This window comes from Cystoisospora suis (assembly GCF_002600585.1).
Source record: "Cystoisospora suis strain Wien I chromosome Unknown contig_1320, whole genome shotgun sequence".
NCBI classification, from domain to species: domain Eukaryota; phylum Apicomplexa; class Conoidasida; order Eucoccidiorida; family Sarcocystidae; genus Cystoisospora; species Cystoisospora suis.
Window position 1 is genome coordinate 8,888 of NW_027154120.1, and position 17,738 is coordinate 26,625.

General features: G+C 49.4%; 2 protein-coding genes across 2 annotated transcripts; one reads left to right on the forward strand and one right to left on the reverse strand.

The window, feature by feature from the left end:
- The first annotated feature begins 115 nt into the window (after positions 1-115).
- On the forward strand, positions 116-2,092 carry CSUI_003071 (uncharacterized protein). Its single transcript, XM_068063269.1, has one exon. The coding sequence runs from the start codon at positions 539-541 to the stop codon at positions 1,670-1,672; it is 1,134 nt and encodes a 377-aa protein (XP_067924755.1). The 5' UTR covers positions 116-538; the 3' UTR covers positions 1,673-2,092.
- A 3,245-nt stretch (positions 2,093-5,337) lies between these two features.
- Positions 5,338-12,314, reverse strand: CSUI_003072 (triacylglycerol lipase). Its single transcript, XM_068063270.1, has 3 exons — positions 7,168-12,314; positions 6,788-6,859; positions 5,338-6,502 (listed from the first exon to the last, which is right to left on the reverse strand). The coding sequence occupies exons 1-3, from the start codon at positions 11,516-11,518 to the stop codon at positions 6,357-6,359; spliced, it is 4,569 nt and encodes a 1,522-aa protein (XP_067924756.1). The 5' UTR covers positions 11,519-12,314; the 3' UTR covers positions 5,338-6,356.
- Positions 12,315-17,738: the final 5,424 nt, after the last annotated feature.

Sequence of the window (17,738 nt, forward strand, 5' to 3'; positions counted from 1 at the left end):
ACTCCTTGCGATCTCACTTACAGGGCCGTCCGCCCCGCGAGTATTGTCGACCAGGCACATGCAAAGCTATGAAACTCCGTGCGGGTATTTCGGTCTACACAGCACGAGCACACAAGAGGCGTGCGCCCTCAGTACGGCGGAACACGACCTCGTCATCTACCTTCGAAAGGTTGGTCCTCTCCAAGCAATCACCGGCGGGATGAAACGCTACTGCTGTTCAGCTATCTGGTGTCGCTCCTCGTGCCGGCGGCTCTGTCAGTGATCGGCTCAACTGGCATGTTGAGACGTACCCCACCGGTAACATGGGCGAGAATCTGCTGTTTAGCAATCTGGTGCTATAGCTTGCTGTTGGATTTCTACTTCACTACTTGGAGTTTTTGCTGCCAAATTTCGCTCACTTCTCCAGCATCGAAAATACTCGCTGCCTTCTCTGTTTCTTTTACTTGCGATTCCTCATTTCCGCCCGACATTTTTGGCCTTCAGAGAAGTTTGAAGTGCTATATCTCCTTGTCTCTCAGCTCCTAGCAATACCGGAGTAATGCGCTCGCTATTCAGTTGGCTTTGTGTACCGTGGGTGGCACGGACAGCGTGCACCGTGAACGGAAAAAGGAGTTCTGCCCCTGATGAAGTGGAGGGTGACAGGACTTTTGCCCAGTCGACTCCTCGTAGAACAGCGTTTTCCATTGGAAGCTGTTTTCCTTTCTTGAGGCTATCGCGCACCAAGCGAAAGGTGCAGGAAGCTACCTGTTGTACGGAGCCAGCTGACGACAAGACGCCCGGCGAGAACGCGGCAGTTGTGTCTGACGTTTCGCCGCGGGCTGGCACTAGCGCAGCTCTCCAACAGGCTGAACAAGAGGAGGAAGAGGAAGCTGACGTTGACCTGCACGAGCCACGCGCGCAGACCTGCTTTGGAAGAACACCATCTACAGTTCTCTTCGAACGGTCATTTAGCGGTTTCGAGGAAATCTTTTCACCCGTTCTCCTCCCCCAGGGGGCTTCCAGTACTGTGGCAATCCAGCGAGGTGGGCCCTCGGGCCCCTCACGCCTTCACCTGGTTCTCCACTTTGAATGGGACGTCGACGACGTGGAGGTCCCCCCTGCTACGGAAAGTGACAGCGGTGGGATCAACACGACGACCAGCGAAAGGAGTACCATGTGCGACAGCGCGGGTGAGGGCAGAAGCAGTGAGCTCAACTCTCCCGGATCCAGCTGCACGCCCCAGTATGTGGCGCTCGCCCCGGCTGGCTCCAGGCTTCTCGTTGGTCCCCGTAGTCCAGCGGCGGTCGGGCTGCCCATGTTCACCGACAGGTCAAGTCCGAAACTGGAAGTACAACCTGTCCCGCAACAGGTGCCAGCAGCAGTAGGCTTAGTGGAGAGCTGCCAGCGCTTCCCACTTTCTCGTAAGGCAGTGGCTAGAGACGATCCCATGCAGTTTTTCAACGAAAAGGTGTTCGCCGACCTGATAATGCGGGTGCGCCAGAGTGGCTTACCGCTTCCGACTGGTATGCCTCGGACATCGACCTGCAGACTCGTCCGAACTACCAGCGGTACCTCCTCACGCCGGGAACGCTCGCCTTCCCAGGAGAGATGCGAAAGGCGGACACTACCGCTAGAAGCGGGAAAAAGTCAGACCGATGCCTCTGCAGAGCCTTCGCCCACCCTGGCTGCCTGAAGTTTCCGGTCTGAAGCACAACCGGTAGCTTCCTCACATCCTGAACTGCCGGGTTGCCTTCAGAAATGGGTCTTGGCTATTCCTCCTGTTTGAGATTCTCTACACCCAGTGTGCAGCCCTCGCCGTCCATGGCAGGCTATCGGTCGCGGTAAAACCCGGTGTGGTAGCAAACCAACAGCAGGACCGTGATTCTGCAGCCTCTGCCAGCATCTATGATGACGGCTCTCTAGGGAGGAGCTGTTGTGTGTCCTCTTATTCATTAAATCTTGGCTTAGTTTGCATCTCTTTGACAGAAGAGCGGGCTTCGCATGAAAACCTGGCCCCCGTTTCAAATTTGTTTGCTTTTTCTACATCAACTTGAGAATCTTCACGGTACACGTTCCCATCTCTTTCTGTTGTCTCGGTATCTCAAGGCACTGCTGTGACAGAAAGCACAAGGCCCGGAATACAAGGGCCCTCCTGCGGAACGCGCGGGACCGCCGTCTCCTGACAACGTACTGTTCTGAGACTTGCGTTCCACGGCAGCGACCCGTAGCCTGTCATCTATGTGAAGCATCTGCAGAGTTCTTTTCGAGATTGATATGGCTGATGATCCCAGCGCTGTAGCCCTCTATCTGACGCGAACCTCACCCGCCCCTGATCGGGGTGGTCCTCGGCGCAGAGAGTCCTGTCCACCCGCGGCCTTCCACTCCCGTGAACTTTAGCTCCGTAGTCGGAGCTCAGATGTCACCGCGTTTGGTCCTGTCGGCACGAGCGTGCCCGCAGATCGAGAGGCACCCGGACAACTTTGGGCACACTGATATGGACTGAGATTGATCCAAGTCGCCTTTGCTTTTTTCAAGTCCTAGGAGGAATATAGCTGAGGCCAGAGAGAGCGTATCCGCACCAGCTTACAACGCAACTATCCAACTGCCGGACTCTACTAGAGAACTTCCCCGGGAAGGGTTAACTACTTCGAAAGAAAGACTCCTTCCTTCCGGACCGTTGGTGGCAAACGTTGCGTCATTTGCTCGGGCGGCTCACGCGTACCGTATAATAACGGTTTGTCCGGTTACGCGAAGTGCAGAATGAGAGTCACTGCTCACTCAACCTCACGTCCCTGCGGGAGCTTACTAGGCATGGTGACATGGGCTTCAGTGAAGAGTATCAGAGCGTGCCATCGGTCCTTCACACAACAGCGGCTCACCCGGGGCACGCCCTATGTAGAGCTGGACGTCAGCATGCTCATACCACCATACAACGGACCGAGCAACACTTCCCGTGGCGGGGGCTCCAGAGCGTGACTGCCGACTCAGACACCTGCACACAGGAAATCTCAGTCCAACACCAAGGATGTCGCTTTGCTCAAGTGCTGCGGAACAGGGGGTGAGATTTCCCACAACTTTCAAAGCAGACGTTAACAGGCTGTTGGCGGCTCGATGCCGGAGATGAGCATCGCTCACAAATTGCATAACTATAGCTGTGCCTTCACTGCCTATGCCCCTCTTTGTTGTGTTCGTTTCCCCCAGTTCTTCCTCCTCTCATTTTTTTGGCTGAGCTGGTTTACGAACCGGTATTAGTCTGGAGTCTGTCGCGTGACAGCTGGGGGAAGCTTGGGGGTGTGGCGTGCCCAGCGAAAGGGCGATGTCGTAGGGAAGGTTCTACGGACCTCTCGGTTTGGTGGACTCTTTGTTTCGACTGTTGCTATCGGAAGCCGGCGGACACCGGAGCAAAGTGACCGTTTCTTGTATTGCCAACACAAAAGAAACCAAAGCAACCACAAAGCAACGACATGGGAAGGCCATGCCTACTCGTTGAAAAACCTGACGGATGCAGATATCATCGCTCGACTGTGCACTACTGAAGAAACCTACCAGCTGACACCTCAGATCTCTACTTTCGTGCCACTCCAGTGTTGTTTTCAACCAAACTAAAAATTCACTCCACTGTGGAATCCGCTCCACCTAACAAAATCGTCGTGCCTCTCCCTATCCAGGCGGGCCAGCTGCCCCGTGAATTCCTCACGGAAAGAATCAGCTTGGCCTTACTAAAGAGCGAGTGCTTCCTGCACACACCTGCGAAGAAATGAAACAGCAGCTGCAAATTTATCTATGACAGCTTTAGAAGTCTGTCTCTTCGAAACACGTGATCGCTTGATTTCCCTGAAAACGCTACGTGGAAGGCTACCCAATGGAGTCCAACTGTCTTAGGACTGCCATACCGGAGAAGTACGTGGTTTGTCTTTTTCCTTCACGCAGATACACTTCCTCAACCGAACTGAACTATTACTAGTGTGCGGTAGCGGAAAACCCCTACAGGAAGGTCCACTCTTCCTCTGACGAGGCAAACGCAGCACACTGTACCCCAAAAGCAACCCTGTCTCCAACTCTCTCACGCCGGCACTCATGCCCTCAGCGGCGCAAAGCTTGTTGATGTCTAACCCCGGGACACGTCGGTACTGACGTATTGAGGGAATGAGTGTGGGCCACTCTAAAAGATGAAGTGCCGCTTCGTGTTCCTTAAGTATATGGAACATCGCTATCTCAACTGCGAGTCGCACGAGCCTCCCTCCAAAAAAGACTTCTGAATGCCTACACAAGAGGGAATACAGCCATGGTAAGAGCGACGAACAACAGAGTCTCTTCAATCATCGAGCTTTATAGATCCTTCTAACCGACCAATTACGACTGGTCCTCGGAAGTGTGACAATGGAACAAACTCATATGGCGCTACGAAGGGATTCCTCTATTCTTGGGAGAGACCGCCGTTCCTCTTAGTTGGTGGGCGCGTGCCGAGAGGATCACGCGCATGGTAAGACCATACATACATAGTGAAACCTCGGAGAAGGAAGAGGAATGACAAACGATACTCGTCAGAACCGGTTCGAAGTCGTTTTCTTCTTGTTTTTCCCCCAGGAAGATCACACTTGCTTCTTAAGGACGGTGCGAGAAAAGCGAAGTGTGCGAAAAAGAAGCTTGAGTAGGCGCCTAAGCTAAGCTGAGCGAACGCTTTTCCCGCGCATCCACCCCGTCTCACTCCACCGAAGAAAACGACCCTTCTTTTGTCTCCCAACAAACTTAACAGCCTCAGGTATTCAGCCAGTTAAAGAAAATCCCGGAAAACGTGTTTTTCTTCTTAGAAGCTATTCAATCCCTCCTCTTCGAACCGCCTCGCAGCGCTGTCACTACGACTACTGTCTACGCTTGGCAAAGCAGGCTCCGAAAATCTTCCCCTGCTTCGCCCCCTACTCCCCGTCCGGCCGAAAAGAGAGACAACTCTTAGTAGTAGTAGTAGAATGAAGGACCTTAAGGTTCGTGTGCGTCACTCAAGTGAAAGATCATCATCCTATCATCGTAGAGAGCTAGTCTCTCGCTCTACATGATACTGCTAACACTTTTCTTCTCAGCGACAATCTCTTCAATCCGAATGAAATCTGCCTATTTAAGTTCCGTCGTCGAAACCCGTCTCGTTCCTTTTCAGCATGCATAATCATCGTTCTCGAACGCCTGCTTCGACCAGCCTTGCGCAAAGAGAAATCTTACATCACAAAAAGGCTAGGAAAACAATCCGGCCAGCCATGTCATCATTCATGGTGGATGACAGAATGGAGGAGTAGCGAAGTGGGACCTTTTTTCGTGAAGGTTGGACAAAAGGTTAGCATTTCGAAAAAAACTTCAGAAACGGACGGGACACACTAGATTACCACCTAACTATGGTCCTCAAGCACATACACCTAAAACCAGCAAAATGCCGGAAAAAAAGAGCGGCGAACACGCAAACTCGTGACGAAGAAGAAAGGTATCTGTTTTGATCTCAAAAATCTATGAAAGACTTATGTAGTTGATTAGTACGACGTCTCCCTGTCTCCTTCCCTTCGAAGACGAGTCAAAGATGTGATCGTATGCCCGTAAGTACACACAGATCTTCTCTTATCGAAGAAACACAGATACATAAAGGTACCCTGCTCTCCCCATCTCGTAAAATTGGGAAAGAAATCCATCACCCGACTTAAAAATCAATCATCTAATGCTACCACCTTACCAAACGATTTCAAATTCTTCACGAAGAAGTCTTCCTTCCTTGACTCATGACAACAAGCCGTCATAGATCAACGAAAGGCTTGGAGAAGGGAAACAAAGATCACCTATGGAAATCTCTCTATGTACATATAGAGATACTTACACCCTTCTGTACATAAACTAGATCTTCACACATCCACCTATCTCCATCTAATAGAGAAAGTGAAGACGAAGTCAGCTGTCAGCTAGCTCTTTCTTCTCTATCTCTCTACATGGATGGACGGATTTGGTTACAAGAATTGAAACCTTCCGCTTCTCTTCCACGACGTCGTATCGCCTGTAAGACAGCCCAGAGAGGAATTCTTCCTATTATCTCCTCTTTGAGAGCTAGTTTTTTATTTCCTCTTCTACAAGTATGGAGTTATACGATACACTCGAAGTGAATAGTCCGAGGGTCATGAAATCAGAGAGAATAGGAACTCTTTCTTTCTTTGTTTCTTTTCTGTCAGGATCCCCTGCTGGTGATACTGCTTGTGTTTGTATACTGCCTTGCATGCGCGTGATGCCTGGGGGCTAGATGTTCTCTTTGTCCTTCTGTGAGCTTCCTTTCCGCCGTTGATTTAGTTCAGCGCATGAAAGACTCCGTCATTTGAAAGGGAGTTCTTGAGGAGACCCGGTAGTTTCCTTTAAGATGAAAGTATCAGACGAATTAAACGTGGGTACAAGTCAACTGACCGAGCATGAGTCCAACCGAAATCTAAGTGCCCTGCTTCAGGCCACAGTTCTACTGTTAGATCCTTTATACATCTCTTCATGTACCCTGTCGTGGCTTCTGAAGACAAAAAAACACCAGATCGCATGTACGCGTAATAAAGATGGATGGATGAATACCTACGTATGTAGGTCTGTGTATGTATTTATCTATGAATGGATGTCTGTCTGTCTCTCTCTCTCTCTGTCTGTACATGTATGTATGTATATCTGCATTTGTAACCGGGCACACAGAGGCTACAAGCAGACGAAACGTAACAACGTTCTCAATGGTGAATGTACACGATGAAACAAGACTCTCTCATACTCAGTTCCATCCTACGAATACATTCTCCTACCTACCTACCTGTAAAAATGACGCTATCAACATGATAGCATCTCACCTTGTTCTTCCCTCCTTTCTTCACCACGCAAGAACCTAATGAGACGGATGCACGGGAGAGGGACTTCCTTTTCAGCTGACCACGTATCTTTCTGTTGAGTGTCGACTGCGAAGATTTCCGGACCTCTCTATCAATCTCTCCGGAGACGAACCAAAAAGATATCTATTTCAACGGAGAGCTGACAGTAAATACTCCTCATATCTTCTTTGATCTCTCTGTCTGGGATCCAAAGTTGATACATAGATTTCACGTATCTACACTCGACACAATGAAAGAGCGGCATCAGCCAGTCGATCTCCTCCTGTTGTGTAGTCCCTATGACTACCCACTACTTTTTTCTTACCAGCATTAACAAGATTATCTTTTCCGCCGATCCATGCATGCACTCGACAAGTGATTTTCTCTAAAGGATAAGATGCTCCTGGACCGGGTATCCCTCGTCTTCCTCCTTGTCCTTCTTTCCCTTTCGCTCTTTCATCTCCACTCTTCAGATCTTCTCCCATCTCTTTGAGGACCTTCTCTGCTTTTTGCTTCTGTTCAAATTCAGCCTGATCTTCTTCCCTTCTTATCCTTCTCCTCTTCTCCATCTCTCTCCTCTTACATCGCCCATTATCCCTCTGATCTCTATTTTCCTCGTTGTCTCCGTCTTCATCATTCTCTTCGTAAGTCTCTTCATTGATCTCCTCCCCCTCTTCACCATCATCATCTTCGTACTTCCCAATAGGTTCTCCTTTTCCCATGACATTCAACCAGTGCTGAAAGTTTCGTCGGCTTGTCCCTCCACTAGGTGTATATCTGAAGTTGATACACCGTTGACCCCACTCAATATCACCTGTATAGAATCCCATCAGCTTCCTTCCCGCGACACAATCCGCTAGAATAGATAGACATACTTCAGGTAAGAGACATTCAGCTAGTTTTATTCCATGTAAGACAGGAGAGGGATGAGTTAAACCAAGATGAATCAATGCACGTGTTGATATAGAAAGCGTAGAAGGAGAATGAAGGATCACAGGAGGCGAAAACAATAGTAATCCATGAAAGAGATCTCCTGTACCGGGAAATATTGATGTTAGTGCCAACAGTTGTGCAGCTCCTTGTGACTGTCCTATACCCCAGATCTTCTTCTTCCTTCCCTCTCTTCTTCTTCTTCTTCGTCTCAGTCTTTCCGTATTCTCCCTATCTCGCCATCGCTGACTACCAGAGGAAGATGAGGAAGAAAAGTCTGCATATGTTTGGGGAGGTCTTGAAGACGAGAATAGAGGATCAGAAGAAGAAGAAAAGTGAGGGGGGAAAGAAGAAGACGAGCAAGAGACAGAAGATGGATTCTGCGGAGGATCTTCATGCCGAGGGAGAAAGTTGTCTCCTTGATGTACTGAGGTTGAGTTTCTCTTTGAATGGTTGTGGTTTTGAGATAATGATGATGAAAAGGATGATGAAGAAAAAGAGAGATGGCTATCTTCACTATCCTCTTCATCGTCAGAATAGGTCAGAATATAATAGAGCATAGCAGAGACATCATACTTGGCCATATCATGAAAGGTCCACGATTGGGTCGAAGCAGATGTAATAGATCGAAAGGGTGGCAAGTCTTGACACTTTCTCATTTCTTCTTCACGATCATAATCCTCGCTCGATCTTCTATTGTCCTCCTCCATCCGGGCAATAGAATTCGCCCCTTCTTCATCTACTACTTCTTGGTGAAACGACGGAGAAGAGACAACGTTGGTTCTCTCGGAAGAGAGAGATCGTCTTGTCTTCTCTTCCTTCTCAAATGAAGGAAGAGACGTTGTCGCCGTTCCCTTCAGAGATGATGAGGCAGCGTCTTGTGACGGATGGCGTAAGACCGACCACCTTTGAGGAAGAAGAGGATTCCTAGACGATACTGTCGTGCCCCTCGAAGGCGAAGACGATAATGATAATGATGGAGAGATTCTCCGCTTCATTCGAGAAAGAAAACGACTCGGATGACATCGGGTTGTTAGACGAAACAGAACCGCTGCAGCTTCAAGGCATGCATTCCATAGAATATACACCAGTGAGTTCTCATCTTGATGGTCTTGATCTACGTCTTTCTCACTATGCGTACAAAGGCTCCCCTCGACTTTTCTTTCATGATCGTAATGAAGATCTGAGGGAGAAGTAGTAGTAGTAGCGGTCGTCTTCACTTCTCTCGATCGAAAGGGCGATGAAGAGGAAGGTGACGATGCATCGAAGAGTGACACCATCGATGGCAAAGGAGTCAACCCTGTACATGAACAACATAACTCACTACACGAACTCGAAGAGAAAGAGAGAGACATATCTTTCTTTTCTTCTCCTTCTTCTCTATGACTACTACACGGCATATCACGATTCCCGTCCAAATCATGCGTAGTAGGAACTTCTCTCATAGCCCTTCCCTTCTCTCGAGCTTCTTCGTCGTCTTCTCTTCTCTCTTCTTCCTCTTCGTATTCCTTCAATGCTTCAACTAAAGTCATCCCACATACACCCTTCCTTCTCCTTCTATTCCTACAGTGACCTTCTCTCTCCTCATTCCTATTCGAGCTCTTCTGATGATGAGGAGGATCTTCATTTGTATGGTCTGTTGTCGATGTGAATCTCCTACCTCCTCCTGCACAATGACGATCCTTCGAAGAAGTCAGGGTTGACGCAGTTGTTTCTTGAGAATCTTGTTTCCTCTTTGGAGGTTCTATTGAAGAAGGAGGCGATGAAGATGAAGAAGTCATACTTCTTCTACAAGTCGATTTCGATGATAAAGACGACGAGGAGGATGCAGAGCGTCTACGGACATATTCATTCCCCCTGTTATTTCCTAGCCATACATCGCATCCTTCTTCAGCTAACATGAAAGCTAGAGAATGAGAACCTCCTGTTATCCAGTTTAAAGATGACTCTAGTAGACCATGCTGAAAAAAGACTATCGGTTTCTCCCTTTTCTCTGTCTCTTCTTTCACTGTCTTGTTGTGAGATCTTTCACAACGCCGTTCTTCTCCATCATAATGATGAAGATAGTCTCTCATCTCCTCTCTTGCGCCAAGTCTTCTCGCCTCATTCGTCGCCTCTCCATGTTGACTCCTCTCTTCTTCATGATGACTAAGAGGCGAGCTTACACCCGTTTTTTCCTTCCCTCTTCCTTCAACAAAACTACTGGCGATATGATGATCACTTAAATGGAAAGATGAAGAAGCAAGAGTTCTTTGGGAGCTGCCATTACTACTCTTACTGTTACGAGAAAGAGGATGATTTGCTTCTTCTATGGTGATCGGTGTATTCTTAGTCCTGAGAGATTCTCCGAACTTGTTCGGAAGAGAGAGAGATGACGGAGATAAGGTTTCCCTTTCATCATCCGCTTCATGACTGTCGTTATCATCGAGCTCTACGTCATCGACTTCATCTCCTTCTCCCTCCCCTGGATGGGGAGGTATAGAAGGAGTCAAGAAAACGGGTAGATGAGGCTCGCTTCTTCCTTTAGATGGAATGAGTTGCTGGGGTCTTTCTGAACCTGCTGGAAACTTGTAAGAGGAAGAATATCGACTATCAACATGAGGAAGTCTCTCACATGCACAAAAACGAACTGACGATGAGGAAGATGTACTTGAAACCAGTGGATGAGAAGGTCTCCCAGTAGTCAAAGACGGAGTAAAAGAAGAGGTAAAATACCCATGTCTGGGGGTATCTCTTTGTCTTCGTGAGGAATGTTGTTGATGGTGATGACAAGAATTGAACCCGGGCCCAGACGGAGAAGAAGATAGTAAGGCAGATGTGTGCTCTTTAGGTGACGACGACGAAAACGAAAGATGGCGAGAAGGAGGAATAATGAGAGGTAAGGATGGTGATGAAGATGAAGATATACGCGATAGGGAAAACGAATGATTTGCACAACATGAATGTGTGACTTTAACTAAGCGATAGAAGAAAATCTCATAGCCATCGGCTGTAACGACACAGTGACGTTCCGCTTTATATCGACCGTTTGAAAGAAGGTATGTGAAACGTTGAGTAGGGTCACAATAAGCGGATAGATAAACTTTCCGCTGGAAATGAAGTAAACGAATGAGAAGATTACGGAATAAGAGGGCGAGACAATGGCTGACAAATCGACTCACGCCTCTGAACGAAAGAAAACCAAGAGAAGCTAGGACGGAGGAAACATATCCATATAAAGTCAATGGGGAATAGTGAGTGAAAGAGACTGCTTGAGCTTCAGGAGATGATGATGACGTGTGAGGATGCAGAGAAGAAGAGTGAGATCGAGAATGAGAGTGGGTCTCCGCCTCCTTGCAAATAGAAGATGAAGTTGTACACGAGGGATAATGATGAAGACTTGAAAAATTGTGGTAAGACTTGTGAAACACTAGCCCATGGGTCGTTGAGAGACTGCTAGATCGATGTTGTTCTTGTTGTTGTGTCAAGCTCTTTGGAGAAAAGGGAAAACTCTGTACCTTTGCGTTTTCACGTGATGAAGGAGTCCTTTCACACACATGATTAGTCCCCGTCGCCGGCTCTAGCCAATATGCCTTCTGTGCAGAGTCGTTTCTCTCTGACTCCGGAAGGTTGGCTGAGGGAAGGTGATTCGATTCAGACAAACGAGAAGAGGACTCGCATGAAGGAGGTGGAGATGTTCGTTGAGAAAACGGTTGATGCGTTTTGGGAGCTCCACTATCGGAGGGAATCAATGAAGAGAAGAGCATTTTCTCTCTGGCATATAAACAGGGCACCCTCAGAAATGACGTGCCCTTCCCTCCTTGACAATCTCAAGACCCCAGAGTTCCACATACAGCCGGGCAATGTCCGTAGAGAACGACAACGGAGAAAAAGTCCAATGAAGTCACGTCATCATTTCAGTTTTCAGCGGGAGATCAAGTCAGATACTATGCAATCAGTCGCCCAAACCGAAAATGGCTGGCTTCCTAGTAACGAAGTCCTACAGCTTATGAAAAAAACTCAGGCGTGCAACATGTTCTGCTGCGCATTAAGGACATACAGAAAACGCGGACACGACATGCACAGAAAGACAAGAAGTCAAAAAATTGGCAAAAATCGGAGCGTGATGTTCAGCTCTCTCCTTCACCCAAAAGTGACCGACCACTCGTGTTTCACGTGAAAGGGAAATCCCAGACCTCTCCCCAAAAAGAATGTCGGCAGTGAAAGAATCAAACGCAACTCCCGCCAAGCCCCTGAAAGGTCTGTGACGTCCCTCCAACTACCATGCGAACCCTGAGAAGAGATGACGCGGGAAAACTCCACAGCCTTCGATCGTTCAAGCCTCACGGGTGTATGTATGAATCGACAAGGACCTTTAAACGGGAGAGACTACAACCACACGCATCTGCGAGCACGTCTGCCTTGGCTCAGCGTCCTAGACACGAAAAGTAGCTCGTCGACCTGACGGTGAGGTTTTTTTCTTCCTCGGGTGAAATTTCCTAGGTAGGAAAACATTCAACTCGGATCGGGAGACAAAAGAAAGACAATGAAAGACTAGCTGTCAACAGCTTGACTTCAACTAACTCATATCTGGGCGCGGAGTGGCTGCGCAGAGGACTGTTGCCAGGCTAGTCGGCTGTAGTTGCCTTCGAGAACGCAGTCCGCGAAGTAACGAGGCTAGGTAGTGCCTGAGGTCAGCAAGTTCGGTGTGCTACTTACAAAAAAGAACTTTCCTTTGAGATAGTCCTTTTTCAGTACGTGTACTACACAGTTCCGTTATGCAGTCAAGGGATGTTTCGCTGACAGTGCGAGGCGCCAGTCGAGGGACACCTGCGGTTGCCGTCCGTTACTAGAGGCCCATGCTGGTTGCGGATGAACGTAAATGAAGATGTCCAGATATCTCCCCACTGCGAAGATGTATCTGTCATCTCAGACGTCTAACTACCTGTGCAGTCGTGATAAAGGATCTCAGCCAGTCCTTTGATGTCTATACTGCGCCAGGTGCGCTGTTTACCTTGGATGTCTACCCATGGCGCTGGCATGACCCAGCCAATCACGCGGTGAAGATACCAGTGCACACAAGCAACGTTGTTCTTAGGGGCCTTCCGGTATTGTAGTCCAAGCTGGCAATCGAGTAGCTCCGAGAGATCCTCACAAGCCTACTGCCCGCGGACCACGACAGAGAACAATTCGCTAGTATCACTGGCTGCCGGAGCCTCTAGTTCCTGGTTTCAAATAACGCCCTCGTCAGTGCTGTGTCCGCCAACAATGACCGCACTTACTCGGTTATTACACGCACTCAGCGTCTAGCCCTCGCAGGTGACGGATGGGCGCTTCATTTTGTAGGTGTCTGCTCTGGCGACTGCTCTGTCCGGTTGTCGATTTCTTGTCGCACCCGGCCCGCCCCTCAAAACGTTGTTCTGTCCCGGCACGCCTGATACTTCTCTGCCAGGCTGGCTAAACAGCGCGAGGCTTGTTAGCGCTGCTGACGTGAGTGGTGTCAGAGGTTACCCCCTGTGGTCCTACGGGTGCCCCCGGGGTAAGTGCGGCGCTGACACGGCGGCCGGAATGACCGTGCACACACTGGTAACGCCGTCCTAGCCAGCTAGCCACTCATAGCACGGGAAGGGTACCGGTTGGAATGGTGTTATCATTTGGAGCTCACACGCCCACAGAGCAACCACGTATCCGTTGACGAGTAGCCTGTGACAAGAGAGGGGCGTCCCCGCCCCAGTAGCGGCGCCTGACGGACGGTGGTTTGCGACGGAGTGAGCAACGATATGGGGAGTATCACTGGCTCCACCCCGAAAACTTTAACATCCGATTGTGTCACAATGGTAAAATTCGCCGCGAAGCCGACACCACAGCGGATACCTGGCGATGGGTGATACGCCAGTGGGTCGGAAGTGTATCGAATACTTCCGATCCGCTGTCGAACCGCTTTTCCTTCGTTCGCAACACTCTCTATACTGCAAGGATTGTCTCGAACACAGTTTTTAGAAGTGATGTTCTTGCACGGGAGTCGATAAAAGTTCCTCCCATGCAAGCGAGTCTGTTCTTCCCCCACAATCACCACCGCCCATCCACACGACACGTTTACCGATTACTTACACACGTGCCCTAAATCACGAAGACGCATTCACATCGACGGCATCGTAGTACCGTGCGCACTTCCATTGCCAACACTGTTAACGTGTCATGTCTCACCAGCCTGGTGTTCACGAACGAAGTTCAACACCACCGTACAATCACCTCACGGTTAGCACTAGAAAATACTTCGTACACCGCTTCTGAATAATTCTCCAATCACCCCAGAATAAACCTTCTGTGTGTCCGTGTGTGCCACGGCTGATTGTCTTTTGTTCCGGCGCGGTGCTGGTGTCTCTCCAGGGGGTTCGCCCGCCCCGGCTAGTCCCGTCCGGAGTTAGTCACGCTTGCTAACTAGCTTGGCTAGTGCTAGTTAGCTATCTATTCTATTGTAGTGGTAACTTCGCTAAAAATATTCTGTGTCCTTAGTATTTCTATTGTATGTGTCCCGCGCCTCTATTCTGCTTAGGTGCTGTACGGAAAATATTGTTAGTAAAGATTCTAAAGTATGTGTTTGCTTTTATATATTGTTGTGTTTTCATTCAACTGTCAGGAAAATACACTATTATGAGGATAGTAAGTCGAAAAAGGACTCGTGTACCGTGTTTGGAAAATTGGTGTTGGGTTGAGCGGGTCAGAGCACGAAAGGCTCTGACAGACTTCCACTTGGTCAAGGCGTGTACTACCGCAAGTGATTCACTCTCGTAAGCTGGCGTATATTTCTCCGTCTCCCCCATCTCTCGTGATGCGAACACTAGTGGTACCCCTTCGTGTTCTATTACCGCCCCGATCGCATACCTGAATCGGTTTTTATCAAGATTGACTTATATGGGTTAAAGGTTCGTAGGGCCGCCGTACCAATAAGTGCCCCCTTAAGACGACCTACCGCCACCGAGTGCTCCGAACGCCAACTCATGTCGCTGCCGTCCCTGAGAAGTCCGGATGGAGGGTTGGCCAGCTTGTTAAAATTAGGTATCAAGCGCCTGTAGTTTCCTCCTAGCCCGAGGAATCTGCGGAGCTGTTCACGGTTTGATAGAATCTCTGGCCAAGTCCTTGAGGTCTTCAACTTAGCAGAATCGGCAGCCACTCCTTCAGCGAAGTCACGAACGGCAAGTAATTCACCTGTTGTCTGCACAATTCGCACATCGATAATTTGATGTAAAGCAGTTGTTCCCTCATTTTGCCAAATACCCTTTTGAGGTGGCCTATGTGTTCACTGCGCCTCTTCAAGTAAATGAGCACATCGTCAAGATATACGTGTGACAAAATCGTCCAGCTCTTGAAAGGAGATATTCTGGAGAAGTCGTTGCAAAGTGGAAGGGGCGCCCGCCAGACCACAGGGCATTACGGTAAATTGCAAGGTCCCGCAACGCGTGCAGAACGTCGTTTTTCACTGGTCAAACTCGAAGACCAGTACCTGGTGGTATCCTGAAACCTAACTCGAAAAACGAACGCGCCTTGCCCAAACAGTTTTTGAGATCGTTGGCACGAGACAAGCGGTACTCGTCCTTAATGATAATTCCATTGAAGGCACGGTAATCTATCACCACACGGAGGGCTCCACCGCGCTTGCCGACAAAGAACACGGGGGCAGCAATAGGGGACTAAGACGGAAAATTAAGTTTTATCTCAAGCAAATCAACGTCTTGGCTCTTCAGTTCGCTTAAGCGGCCATTTGACAGGTTATAGCACTGCTCGGGGTACGACGGGGGCTGTCCTGGAAGTGTGTTAATATGATGCTTGATCGCCTTGTCTTTGCCTCCTCCTCTCTGTATTTCTTGGAAAAAGCTGATGGAACTCCCCTCAGAGTAGCTGCAGGTCGTCCTTCGTTTCGACTTGTGCCACTTCAGAGGTTGTATACTGGTTGGTTTTCTTCTTTTCCGTTCAGGCCGGTTGCCTCCACCACATCTTTCCCAGGGTGTACGCTATCTTTTTAAGGTTCGATCTTTATGAACCCACTACATTCTACCAACCCTTCACCCACCCACCTTCTCACCTGCACCATTGAACAAGTTTGTACGGTTGGCTGCTCCGTGCTGGTTGTTCCATCGACGGCCCCAAGCTTCGCGGGGACTATCTTCTGCCCTTGCTTCCCTTTCCCACTCAGACACGTCAGCCACTCGGATCGGCTGTTCGTCGCACTGCAGCCCACGGCTTCCACGTGTTATAGTTCCCTCGTCAACTTCTCCTCTTAATTTGGGGGGCTCGCCGCGTGAGGTCTTTGCTTCCTTCTCCTCGGATATCTCAACCCTGAGAAATTTCGTTCCGTTTGACAACCTCTTCTTTCTTCTCTCTCCTTTGTTCTCAGTGTGTTTCCCCCGGTCAACAGCTGGTGCTGTTCTTCTGGTAATTTATTAACCGGATCCGGAACACATTGGGTGGATTGCAGGAGTGCGTCGCCTCTTCTGAGTCTTGTCTTGGAAACTTCAATTCTTCAGATTTCACGTTCCACACAAACCCTGGTTCCTTCAGAAAACCAAATTCGATTAGTAGCGAGTGGTCAACTCCGCCACCGGCAGATCAATCTCAAATGTCACATCAAGGCAGTGCTGCCCGGGAGGCGCCGCTGAACGCAGAGATTCGTTTGGACCCTCTTCCAGCGTACCCTATCGACAACAGCTCTGATCCTCAGGAGTGGTTCACGCACTGGGAAACAAAGGGGGACTTCCCAAGCCGAGAGGACGAATGGAAGGTGAAAGCGTTGCTCAAGCACCTTCCCGACCAGGATCATGGCGAACTGCTACCCTTACTTTCGCAAGTCGGTTGTCGGTATGAACGGCAACGCAACCACCTCATCATACATCATCCGGCGTACGATCGGCATCCCCTGGAATATTATGCAGAGAGGTAGAAGACCACCGGAAGAGGTGGGTAAACCCTTCACAAATGCGGGGGTATGCCCTGAAGTTACACAATCTTCAAAGGAAGGTGTGCGAGATGCTGGGGGATCCAACGTCTGTGTGGAACGATGGCACTATCCGAAGAGCATACTTGTGCGCTCTGCCACCGAGGATATCGTACCATGTAATCGCGTGCGTGGAGGACGCTGACCTAGGAGCAGTGTCAAGCCCGAGCAGAAGCCTTTGTAAGGGCAGAACCAGCAAGGGAACGGCAGACGAACCAAAGTGGAGAGACTACCCCGACGAGTATCATCACCGCAAGAGTGGCGTCTCAAGAAAGTAGCACGCTGTGTTACGAGTGCGGAACGCAAGACCACTGGGTGACGGATTGCCTTAAACGAGGTACCGTCAGCAAGCGGGGCGGCGATCTGCCAGATTTGCAGTCAGAAGTGGCATCGGTTGTCTCGCTGGTATAAAGGCTTGCCCCGGTGTAGTAACTGACAGGGCTTTGGCCACGCTGCTCGAGACTGCAAGTCACCCAAAATGAGCAAGAAAACAAAGGACGCAGCAAGAACCGGATGGCCGAGGAGTGCGGAAGGCGAACAAAGCACAACGCGTCGGGCCTCCAGGAGCCCCCGTCGGACTTCACCTAGCAAGCCGTCTTGGAGAACCCGTGAACGGACGTCCCCCAGCCAAGTGAATTCGCAGCCCCAGGATAATCCACGGAAGGTTTTATTCGCGTGCCCTGCGGAGGAACCCGGCGCTCCTCCAATGTATGAGGAACAACACGCCGGGATTCCTACCGGCTGAGTGCAAGAGTTTGGGGAACCATCGATGGAGTAAGGGTGAAGATGTTTGTCAGAGCACTGCGCGCTCTGACGCAGCCTACTTCAGCAACAGCTGGGAATAGGGTAACACGTTCAAAAAAGTTCAACATATTTTTCAAGAACCAATTTCATATCAGAAATATTTTGTCTCACATACCAAGCACTTAACCATAATAATTAGGTAAATTACTAACACATATCACACAGTAGCACAAAACCATCTAAGGGTAGAA